This window comes from Balaenoptera ricei, chromosome 6 (genome assembly GCF_028023285.1).
Source record: "Balaenoptera ricei isolate mBalRic1 chromosome 6, mBalRic1.hap2, whole genome shotgun sequence".
Classification (NCBI taxonomy): Eukaryota; Metazoa; Chordata; class Mammalia; order Artiodactyla; family Balaenopteridae; genus Balaenoptera; species Balaenoptera ricei.
Window position 1 is genome coordinate 89,897,262 of NC_082644.1, and position 12,141 is coordinate 89,909,402.

Below are 12,141 nucleotides of genomic sequence, written 5' to 3' on the forward strand. Positions count from 1 at the left end.
CCTTGGTCTAGCCTTTAGCCAGGTCAGCCTTCAAACCCTGGTCCTTCTGGTGTCCCTTGTGGGTTTCTGTTCCTCCCCTATCTTGCTGTCAGCCATGTCCTGATTTCCAGGCACTGCCTACTCCCTGGGATGACACTGGGAGTTTGTCATCCATTACTCTGAGGAGAGAATTCTGTGTCACCCTGGAACCTTCTGTGCAAAGTAACAGAAAACCTACCAAAGAAAGAGGGAGCTAAATGGTTCTTATCACTGCCAGCCAAGCCCTAACCCCAGAGAGATGGGTGGGCTCAGCCCACCCCTCACCACGAGACTGCCACAGAATGGAACAGGAGGGTGGGTGTTGGCAGTGGTATGGGGGCTGGGGGGTAGTCAGTGTTCTCTACAGAGCCCTTCCTGGAATGTTCACGCATCCTAGCCATGGTTCCAGTTTATGCATTCAGTGCATCACCTTTGAAAGCATAGCCCCTGCTGGGATGCAGACTAGGAAAGATGCTGGGAGAAGGTAGGGGGAGACTCAAGTGGTGGTGAGTTCTGGAGCACAGAGAGTGACACCTGCTGAAACGGAGACGTGGGCAAGGTGCTGGAGGAGCAAGGAGTGGCGAGCACCTGCCCCACACAGGTGTCCCCATGCTTTTCCTGAGAAGGCGGGGTGAGTTGTTCTTGAAAGAGGACAGAGAGTGTGCCAAGCAGGAAAGGGAGGAAAGGGCGCAGTCTGAGCAAAGACCTCAGTGGGATTGGAAAGGCGTGGACAGATGGGAGAGCTTTTGGGCGGGGAAAAGTGACAGTCCCCCTCCCTTCTGATTCTGCAGAGTTTGTACGTTGCACAAATCTGAAAATTGCTTTAAGGCTTAAAAACAGCATCTGCAGTTCAAGCTCATTAAGTATTTAAAACCTTTTTAAAGAATCTGCTGGGGCTCTTAGTGGAACACGGGGTACTCTGGAAGATCCCAGCAGGCTATTTGCCATTCCCCAGGGGGAGGCCCCAGGACCGTGACCTATGTCCCCTTCATCACTCCATCCCCAGCACCAGCCTGGGCCTGGTACATACAGTCAACAGTGGGGTCTTGATTCCTGAAGTTGTGTTGTGTTTGCAGGTGCAAAGAGAAGAAATACAATTATGATCAGTTGCCCACGACATCTGTCATCATAACATTTTATAATGAAGCCTGGTCAACTCTCCTTCGGACAGTTTACAGTGTCCTCGAGACATCCCCAGACACTCTGCTAGAAGAAGTTATCCTTGTAGATGACTACAGCGATCGAGGTGAGCCCCTGACATGGGCTCTTGGAAGAGCCTGCCCTTCTGTGGCTGTGCCTGGGAGGCGAGAGTGTGACATGGGACATATAGAACAGGCCGGGAAGGACAGGCTTCCTGCACCCCTCTGTGCCTGGCCTCTCCCCTCAGGGAGTTCAGAGCCAGGTGCGGGGAGGCAGACGTGATGGCAGAGGGCTTTACCACACGGTGCTATGGGACTCACCCCGCCTGGGTGCTCAGGAGGGGATGGTTGACCTTAATCTTGAAGGTTGGGTTTGCAGACAGCAAAGGTGGAGGGAGGCGTTTCAAGTGGAGGGCACAGAATATGGAAAGGCTTAGAGGTGCAGTGCTGTGTGGACTGTGTAGGATCTGCAAGTAGTTCAGGAAGGACAGAGGGCCGGCTGCTTCAGTGAGTAGCAAGAGAGGAGCGGGGGTGGGGTGGGGGGAGAGGGCTCAGGCCTTCGACCCGAGGCCGAGGGGTTGGGGCTTTGTCCTGAGGGCAGGGAGAGCCAAGGCAGGATTTCAAGCAGGAGACCAGTTTTGCCCTTTGGGGAATCCCTCTAGGCTGGAGTGTGGAGAATGGGGTACTAAGGAGCTCTGCAGGGAGGCCAGGGGCCTGTGGAGGTGGGCCAGGTGGGAGATGGAGGCTTGGAGTCGGGTGGGAGGGGAGGGGAGGGCAGGGCAGGCGGGTGGGAGGAGGGATGCCCGGGAGGTGGCATCCACAGGCCCAGAAACTGGCTGAGGTGTGAGGCGGACCCTCGGGCTTCCGGCTTGGGTCTCCTGGTGAATGGTGATGCGGTCCCAATGCTAGAAAAGCCATTTAGGGCAGGAGGGGCAGGTCTGGCAGGGGGAGGGGGGCATTTGGCCTTGACCATGTTGAGTTTAGGATGAGATCAAAAAGGGGCAGCCTAGACAGAAGAACTGAAGGCAGGGAGAGGCATTCCATTGAAAGGGTGGTGGTTGTCCCTACAGACCTAACCAGTGACCTGGGATCCAGCAATTCACATGCAGTCCAAGGCTGGCCCTTTATTATTCAGTGAACGTTTTTTCAATGTGTGCTAGGCGCTGGGGATTCCGTGGGAAACAAGACAAATCCCTGCTCTCATAAAACTCACATTCTAGAGAGGTGGGTGGAGATGGTCAATAAACATATAAAGAACATAACATAATATATACATCACATAGTACAACACAGTATAACATAGCATACCATAATAGAACGTGATACTGTACCATAGCACGAGTAGGAAGTGCTCTGAAAGAATACTGGGAGCAGGAGAGCGAGTGGGGCTTGGGCACCAGGCCTACTCTAGCTGGTGGAGGTCAGGGAGGCCTCTCTGAGGAGGTAGCCTTTAAGCCAGAAGCTACAGTGTGGAGAAGGAGGCAGCCCAGTGAAGGTCTGGGGAGAGGGGCCCGGCTGGAAGCAGCAGGTGCAGAAGCTGGAACTGCAGCCGTTCTCCAGGTCAGACCACCGGCTGGTGGAGGGTGACCTGGGGGATGAGGTTGCAGGGTGGGCGGGGCCAGATCAGGTGGGGCCTCGGAGGCCAATCTAAGGGGTTTAGCTTAAATAGGAGCTTGTTGGGAGCCGCCTGAGGGCTATCGGGAGAGCTGGAAGGTCGCTAGGTCTTGGGGACTCACTGTGCTGCCCTGTGGGGCAAGGCTGACGTTGGGGGCAGACACGGATGGAAGGGGGAGGGGTGTAGGGGCTGCCGTGGCCTTGCCTGGCTGGGGTTAGCCGTGTCCATGGAGCGGTAGTCAGCCAGCACATCATTGGCCACTAGCTGACGTGAGGGCAGCTAAGCTTAAGTGGGGGGAAATGTCACGGCCCTGCAAGAGGGAGAACTGTGGGCTGGGTTGCTAGAGCCTGTTTCAAACCAAATCACCACCCCTGGACCACCCATCAGGGTAGAGCCACTGCTTATTGGGCACCTGCTGCTTCAGGCTCTGAGGCTGGTCTGTCTGACTTCAGAGCCTTGTGTATAGGTCCTAATTGGTGGGTGTGCCGGGCTGTTCTCACAGAGACTCAAAATAACAGTGATTTACATGAGATAAAAATTGATTTCTCGCTCACATCACAAATCTGGGGTAATAGTCTAGGGCAGGTGTGGCCCCTCCACGCTTTTAGGGCCCAGCTCCTCCTGCCCTTAGTCTCCTTCCTCTTGAGGATGGTGCACTGCCTCTGTCTGCATAGCCCAGGCTGGGTCTCCACCTCCTGCTCACTCCCGTCAGCAGAAGGGTTTCAAGGGGACTGGGAGCTACACCTGGAAGTTGCCCTCAGTCCCACTGAGTAGAACAGAGTCACCTGGCCACGCCTACCTGTGAGGGAGGCTAGGAACGCCGTCTCTATGGAGGGTGGCCATGTGCTCAGCTGAAAAGCATGGGGAGAGTGAGCCTTAGGGGAAGCTGGCATTCCCCATGGCAGCAGGCAAGCCAGGCTGGGGGTTGAGGCCTAGTGTAGCCTACAAGGTGCTGAATTCTGGGGTCAGGGGTCTTAGGCGAGCTTTACCATAACCCGTCATGGCACCTTGGGCAAGTCACTTGTCTTCTGAGCCTTAGTTTCTAATCTGTAAATGGGTTTATCTACACTAATACCAGAGACCTGTGGTGAGGAATAAATGAGATCATGTGTAGGACAGAACCCCATGTAGCAGCCAGCTTATAGTAGGCATGCATCTCCATTTCCTTTCCTCCCAGGGTTGTTTTCAATATGTCTGTGTAGACGCTGGTTCTGGGTCACACCGCATAGCCTAGAATCCCAGCTCCAACACTTTGCAGCCGTATAGGCTTGAGCAAGGAGCTTAACTAGTTTCAACCTTGTCTTCCAGCCCTGTAAAATGGCATAATAGTAGTTCTTACCTTTCAGGGTCATTGTTGAGGATTAAATGAGATGAAGGCGGTAGCTTGCTACATCAGGGCCTGGCCCATTGCTGGCACTTGTTCAACGATAGCTTCTGCTTTTATGAACTATTTAAAAAACTGCAAAGTGCCAAAAACGTTTCAGAAATGTATTCATTCAGAAGCAAATATCAGATTATTTTCTCTTTATGGGATCAAGCAGCTGCTCAGCAGACAGGAATACAGTATGAAGCCCTTCCAGTACAGCTCAGTGCTCCCATAAATGTAAGGCTCTGTGGGGCCAAGACTTCCCCTCCCCATCGTGGTAATTTGTAAAGCCAGCAGGATGCCCCTCTCAGCGTGTATTGGAGGTAAGAAGTCCTGCCCTGCCGCCTCCTCCCACCCTTCCTGCAGGGTCAGTCTGAGCTGATGAGGGTGTCAGCGCCTTCCAGGATGGGGGAAGACAGTTCAGGCAGACAGAAAATTGATGCAGACCAAACCCATAATGAGTGCTGGGAGGCTGCACCACAGTTTTCCTGTGTGTTCCCTGGGCACTGCCACTAATTAGCTTTGCTTGGGAAGTCACCTCCCTTATTCCTGCCATTAGCTTATATGCAGTTATATTTAGGGTTGAAAAAAAATCAACCAATGAATGTTTTTTGTTTTTTGTTTGAGTATCAAGAGTACTTAGGGAAACATTTCACAGACAACAAAGCAACTTAGAACATTTTACAAAGTTTTCCCTTCACTGATGATGAGGGGGACTTTGAGATGAAGCCCATGTTGATGTGGGGAGATTCTCTCATTTTTATTTTACCTGACTGGTTCTCACCTGCTTCCACCTACCCATCGAGAAGCATGAATTGGGGCCTCTAGTCCCAGAGCCTGTGTGTGGAGTTGGGAGTCCTGGGGCCAGCTCTAGCTGTGGGCACGTCCTTTCAACTCTTAAGGACTCATTTCCTCTCTTACAAAATGGGATAAGCATGTCCTCCTGACAAATTTTGGATTTGTTTAACAAGGATGGGCAGCTCTAGAAGAAAGCTCTGGAGGCAGCATTAAGCCTGTAGACTCGAGCCAGAGTCCCTGGGTTCACATCATGGCTCCTCAGCTCACTTGTCTGGGACCTCGGCACGTCACTTAGCCTCTCTGGCATCAGTGTTCTCATTCATAAAATGGGGACAGTAGTAGTACTTACCTCATAGGGTCGTTATAAGACTCAGATGAGTTATATGAATCACTTGGACTGTAATTAGCACAGTAGGCTTTCTCATTTTGGCTGCCATTATTATTATTATTACTGTGTCAACTGAAACGTGCTTCTGAGAAAATTTGTGTTAACGTAATTTTATTATAAATAAAATTTATGTTAGTATAATTCCATATAAATTAAAATTTTATGATGTATTGCATAATTAACATAAATGAACAAAGTTTATATTAACACGATTTTTTGGAAAAATCGTGGTTGGATGGTTCTTGTGCTTTTTATTTAAATGTTCACAAGTCAAGCTAATTTTGGGAGGTAATAGCTTTATTGAGATACATCCACATGACACATTCACTCATTTCAGGAGTACAGTTCAATGTGCGTGTGTTTTGAGCGGGAGCGTTTGGTGGTTCTGGAATCCTCCACCCCAACCTCCCTGGCCTTCAGGGGCTTCCAGCCTTGGTTCCGGGTGCGGTGAGGACGTCCCTGGTGCAGAGCAAAGGAGGCTCGTGTCTACTTAGTCTTCTTTTGGGGACAGGGAGGCCCTGGAAGGACGCGGCTGGGGATGTGTGGCGGTGACCCTCGGTGTCCCGCTTGCCTCCTCAGAGCACCTGAAGGAACGCCTGGTCTCCGAGCTGGCCAGGCTGCCCAAGGTCCGCCTGATCCGCGCCAACAAGAGGGAGGGCCTGGTGCGGGCACGGCTGCTGGGGGCTTCCGCGGCCAAGGGCGACGTGCTGACCTTCCTGGACTGCCACTGCGAGTGCCACGAAGGGTGGCTGGAGCCGCTGCTGCAGAGGTGCGTGGACCGTCCGTGGGGGGGCGGGGGTGAGGGGGGGCCCTGACCAAACCGGCATGAGAGGCAGGGGCGCTGGGCTCAGATGCTCCTTGGGCAAAGCCTCTGTCCCTGGGCGTGGTAACAGTCCCTACCTCCTGGGGCTGTGGAGGCCGTTAAATGACTGAATACACGGACAGTGCTTAGAACATGCCAGCATGTGGGAGGTCCTAGATGAGTGTTTGCTTTTATTACTGCTTATTATACACGTTTATTGTAGAAAACTTAGTATGATCAACCAAGAAAAAAATATGGTCAATCACACAGAATTGCACTCCTGGAGGGTATACATTTTGATGTATTTCCTTCAAGCTGGGCTGACTTATTCATTACATGCAGTACCTACAATACCTACGGCCCACCCATGAAACTTTAAGGGACCCTCCCCAAAAAATTTATGTTAATTTCTTTTAAAATCGGAATGGAAAATGAATATCATAATAATGAATATATAATAATGAATCTAGCCTGGATTGTTTGTCTTTTTACCAATATAGTCATAAAATATTGTTTTAATATATTTTTTATAGAGTCATGAAAGTATAAATATGGCTGTGTCTTCAAGGATATTTCCCCTGCTGTCCCACAGTCTCTTACACTCACCCTCCCACCTGCCCCTGGGCCTACTTTTGTTCTCTTCTCTTCTCTCTTTCCCTTTCCATCCTACTGATTCTGTATCAGGAGCTGAGCTGGCAAGCCCAGAGCTCCTCTGGGTGGGAGAGGAAAGTCTGGGGGGGTCTCTGTTTGGTCCCCTCCCTGTGGAGTGGGTGAAGGGCTAGAGGATCAGAGTCTGTGCATTTGGCAAACTGCTTTCCCTTGGCATCCAACGCTTGGTTGTCAGGGTCTGTTTGGAAGAGCTAGGGACCCCCTCGCCTCTCTTCCTGCATGAGACCGAGCTCTGCTCTGCCACTTCCTGCTGTCCCTGTCCTTTGCTGCCTCATTCTCCCCCTCAGCTCTGGTGAGCTTCACCCGCAGAAAGGACTCAGGGTTCCTCAGGCCAGTGATGGACTCTGAGATTACTTAGAACATAGTGACAGCTAGGTGCTCACTCTGGAACCTGGACTAGTGAGTTCACCCTTCCCCCCTTCCCCCACTGTGCATACAGAGGGCTGCCTCTAGGCCTGTCTAAAGTCATGGTAGGGGCACTTTTCCCCTTCAGCTGATTCATTAATGCCATCTAGAATTCCACTTCACTCCGTCCCACCCTTTGGAGAGAGCGAGGCAGCATTCCCCCTAATCACGTCCTTGCTCCATACCTGGAGACAAAGGGATTCTCCCCTGGTTACCCTTTAGAAATAACTGGGGAACCTTAAAAACTCCTGGACTATTTGGATCTGAATCTCTGGGGTGGATCCTGGCTTTCTGGATGTTTCAGAAGCTCCCTGAAGACTTGAGGGTGCACCAGAGTTGAGACACTGGAGCATAGACTGTCCCTCAGGTGGTCCCAACCAGGCACAGTAACCCCTTTCCTCCAGGGGCTTTTGGAAGTGGAAGATGTTTTTGGTTGTCACATCAACTGGGTAATGCTCCTGGCATTTTATAAGCTGCTGTTGACATCTGGGGCAGAACCATTCTTTGCTGTGTAGGGCTGGACTGCACACTGCAGGATGTTTGGCATCCCTGGTCCCTGGCTCACAAGATGCCAGGAAACACTACCCAGTAACCACTGCTACTGGGCCTGCACGTTCTCTAACCATGATTTAGAATTCTTTACTCCAGTGCAGGCTCCCCCCGTTTTTCCCTCTGTTGTAAAAAGTAGACTACCCATGGTTCCAACCAGCTGGACTGCAAGTCACAAGTTTATGATTTATAGGTCTCAAATTCCAGAGAACTGCCCCCAAAATGTAACCCAGAGAAATCTCGTGTTCACACATGGTTCAGTCTCAGTTCATGTTTCCTGGTGTGCTGTCAAATGCAAAGAAACACAGTCTGGAAGCCTGCTGAAGGATGGCTGGGCTTGTAAGAATGATGGTGGAGAGAACTGCTGAAGACTATGCACAGGCTGATGCTTGCAAAAGGAAATTATCACATTTTCCACTACGTGTAACGTTTAATAATAAAAAAGGTTAAAAGAAAAATATAGCAGTAGTTCCAGGTTCTCTGCCAGCCTCTTACAAACATTCCCGTAGAGAGTCCACATTAACCTATGAGTAGGTATATTTTTCCAGTGTAACCCATGAGGCAACAGGCTCTAAGCGGTTAGGTGACAATGCTAATGTTACACAGCAAATAAGAGGCAGGATTAAAATTTATTTTCTAACTCCAAAGCAGACCTTTTGGTCTGGGCGCATCTCTGTTCATAGGGAGATAATTATTTCTTGACTTGAAAATGTTTCATTTTAATTAAATGAAGAAATCTCTTGCAGTCTTCAGAAACTGAAAATGTGCTTTCCATTTTAAAATTTAGCTTTAATTTTGACATCATGACTTTCATAGAGGGATTCAAATTTAACCAGACTATCCCTAGATGGAATCAGAATATTAAAGCTATGGGACTTTTCATATCAGGGCCAGAGTCCTAGCTCCCTGCCTCCCCCCACCGCCCAGCAGCCCCCTTTTGCTCACCTGCCTGGGCTGGCTTGGCTGTAGACCCCTGGAATAAGAGAAGCAGGCCTTTCTCAGACAGGTGTTTCTCCTTCTAGTGGAAGGCTAAGGAGAATTAATTCTCAGGTTTCCTAGTTGTCCTCCTGCTGCCTGTACACAATGGAGCAATGGGCTGTTCTGACTGTTTTCAGGATCCATGAAAAGGAGTTGGCAGTGGTGTGCCCTGTGATCGATGTGATCGACTGGAACACCTTCGAGTACCTGGGGAACGCTGGGGAGCCCCAGATTGGCGGTTTCGACTGGAGGCTGGTGTTCACGTGGCACGTGGTTCCCGAGAGGGAGAGGATCCGCATGCGGTCCCCCATCGATGTCATCAGGTCAGGGGTTGACTTCTCTGAGCGTGCCTTCTCTGAGCATGCATCTGGCCAACTTGTCAGTGAAGGCCCTCAGGAGGGATGGTTAGCTGTTGCCTCTCCTTTCTTTTTCCAGAGTATTTGTTTACTTTTATTAAAAATCATTGCTATATATGTGGATTTTATATTGGTGTATATATATATATTTTTTTAATTTATTTTAAAAATTGTGGTGAAATATGTATAACAAAGTTTACCATTTTAACCATTTTTTAAATGCACAATTCACTAGCATCAGGCACATTCACAATATTGTAGAACCATCACCTCCACATATTTCCAGAACTTTTTCATCAACCTAAATAGAAACTCTATACCTGTTAAGCAATAATTCCCTTTCCTCCCCTCCTCCAGCCCCCGGTAACTTCTACTCTACTTTTCATCTCTATGGATTTCCCTATTTTATGTACATCATATAAGTAGAATCACACAATGTTTATCCTTTTGTGTCTGGCTTCTTTTCCTTAACAAAGTATTTTCAAGGTCCTTCTAGAACTTCATTCCTTTTAATGGCTGAATAATATTCCATTGTGTATGCATCCACATTTTATTTATCCATCTGTCTGTTGATGGACACTTGGGTTATTTCCACTTTTTGGTTATTGTAAATAATGCTGCTGTGAATAGCGGTACACTATTATCTGTTTGAGTGCCTGTTTTCAGTTCCCTGGGGTATATACCTAGGACTGGACTTGCTATGGTAATTCCATGGCTAATATTTTGAGGACACACCGTCAGGCTCCTTCTGAGCTGCGGGGATGAGTAGACCTGGGGGTACAGGGGCCAACTTTGGCCAGTGGGTGAGCCTGGGTCTGAGAAGAGAAGGCTCAAGTGGTGCTGGGTTGCCCTCATTCTTGAGGTGTTGAAGTCATAGTCTGGCTTCTTCCTCTCCTTCCAAGTTTAGCACCAAATGGGAGACAGATATGGGAGTCAGGCCGGTGGAGGTCGGACTTCAGCTTTATCACTGGGGTATTGACCCAGAAGTGGTGTCATAGATCTGCACCCATGTTTGGCAGCTGGCCTTCTGAATCCTTCCACCTGAGTCCAGACCTTGAGATGACCCAGTGCTGGCTGGGGAGGAACGACTGTGGAGACGGTGTTGAGAGACAGGGCTGGAGAGGTGAATGGGGCCAAGTCATATCCAGCCTTGAAGGCCAAGGAAAGGGGTTTGGACTTTACTGTGGGTGTTCAGAAGCCACTGAAGGGATTTGAGCTGGAAGTGACCTTATTTAGCCTGTTGCATTCTTTAAAGTCTGTGCTGGATGCCACATGATGGGGGGTGGGGGCCTGGAGGGGGTGGAGCTGCAGGTAGGGGCACCACTGGGAGGCGTTGCAGTCTTCCAGCTCAGAGATGATGGTGCAGGAGAAGATGGAGGGACATGGTGGACTCCAGAGACTTTGTGGTGGGAAAATTGGGAGGAATTGAATGGGAATGAGGGGAGGAGGACTCAAGGATGACATGTAAGCTTCTGTGGGAGCCCTGAGGGGCGGCATCCTGCCCAACCCCTCATTTAGCAGGTTTGGAAACTGAGGCACCAAGTAGGAAGGATCATATCAAGGGTCACATATGCAGCCTGTGATGCTGACACGAACTGCCCCCCCATACACACGCACGCACGCACGCACGCACATGCTCAGGGACTTTGTGGCCAGCTATCCTTTCCCTCCCGTAATATCCTTGGGCCTCAGTTTTCTCACTTGTGAAATAGGTATGAACATATCCACCCTATCCATTTCCTAGCCTTTAGGATGAACACACATGAAAATGCTTTGTAGCCTAGAACCTTCTCTTCCATAGTCTTGCTGTCCTGTTCTCATTGGCCCAGAGCTTGGAGTGCAGGAAAAGCCAATACTTTGTCAAGGCCCAGAAGCACTACTGGAGGATCTTAAAATTTTGAACTGTTAGGCTCTTCATGTTATATATTTCCCCATTTTTAAATTTATTCCTCTGCACCTCTGTGGTGTGTTGACCCTATAGCTTTCTGCGGGGGTAGGATGGAAGCCTTGGGCCATTTCTGAAACCAGTGCCGTCTCCTAGATGAACCCGGCAGGGAGAAAACAGGGCTGGCTGAGGCAGCAGGCCAGAGCTGGCCGTGTGGGTCCTGGAGGGGAGGCCATTCCAGCAGGAGAGGCTCAAGCCCTTGGGGAGCTTTAAGATGCCAGAGTGGCCTCTACTGGCCCCTAAAGGACGTCTGTGAGGGCTGCACTGTGACTGCATGAGCAAGGCCACCGCACCCTTACTCCTGCCACTCTCTGAGAACCTGGTCTCTCTCTGCTCATCTCTCCTTGTTGTCTGTGCTCCTAGAAGTACAAGGGTTTCTCTCACCCTTAGGTCTTTGCTCATGCTCCTGTCTTCTTGGAGGACCATTCCATTCCTCTTCTTGGCTCACTCCCCTTTGTTCTGCAGACCGTGCCTCCTCTGAGAAACTTAGCCCTACCCGCCCCCCTCCGCATCTCATGGCTGCTTCTGCGTTCCCGCTGGGCCCTAGGTTGGCCTTAGTCATCCCACACCTTGCTCTGTGCTTGCCTGGTGAGGTGTCTGCGAGCTTCCCCAGGGCAGGGGCTATGGGGCACGTCTGTGCCTCCAGCCCAGTTCAGCACCAGGCACAGAGCGTGAACTCAGGGTATGCTTATGTGGATGAATGGACTCCAGGCTTGTGGTGAGAAGGGATTCAACTAACTGTGATGGTTTCCTGCTGCTTACCTTGAATTATGATTCACACGCTTCTAGGTCTCCAACCATGGCTGGTGGGCTGTTTTCCGTGAGTAAGAAATATTTTGAATACCTGGGGTCTTATGATACAGGAATGGAAGTTTGGGGCGGAGAAAACCTCGAATTCTCCTTTAGAGTAAGTATTCCAGTCTTCTGTTTGGACTCATTCTTAACCTGTTCTCTTTCTCTCTGGGAAGGATGTATTTGCTAGGAGAGCCTGGTGGACTTTTCCTCCATATTGGCAGTTTATCCAACGATCCTCAAAGATGACAGTGGCACACATATCCTGTAATCACGCCTGTCTTCTTGTGTAAACTTTTTAAAAAAATACACTTTTAATAG

General features: G+C 50.0%; 1 protein-coding gene across 3 annotated transcripts in view; it reads left to right on the top strand.

The window, feature by feature from the left end:
- GALNT12 (polypeptide N-acetylgalactosaminyltransferase 12) overlaps positions 1-12,141 on the top strand; it is an 80,322-nt gene that overhangs the window by 12,806 nt on the left and 55,375 nt on the right. For all 3 annotated transcript variants that reach the window (XM_059925152.1, XM_059925153.1, XM_059925151.1), the window contains exons 2-5: positions 1,095-1,264; positions 5,904-6,093; positions 8,865-9,050; positions 11,818-11,935. In XM_059925152.1, the coding sequence (XP_059781135.1) occupies positions 1,095-1,264; positions 5,904-6,093; positions 8,865-9,050; positions 11,818-11,935 (664 nt within the window). The remainder of the gene's footprint in view (positions 1-1,094; positions 1,265-5,903; positions 6,094-8,864; positions 9,051-11,817; positions 11,936-12,141) is intronic.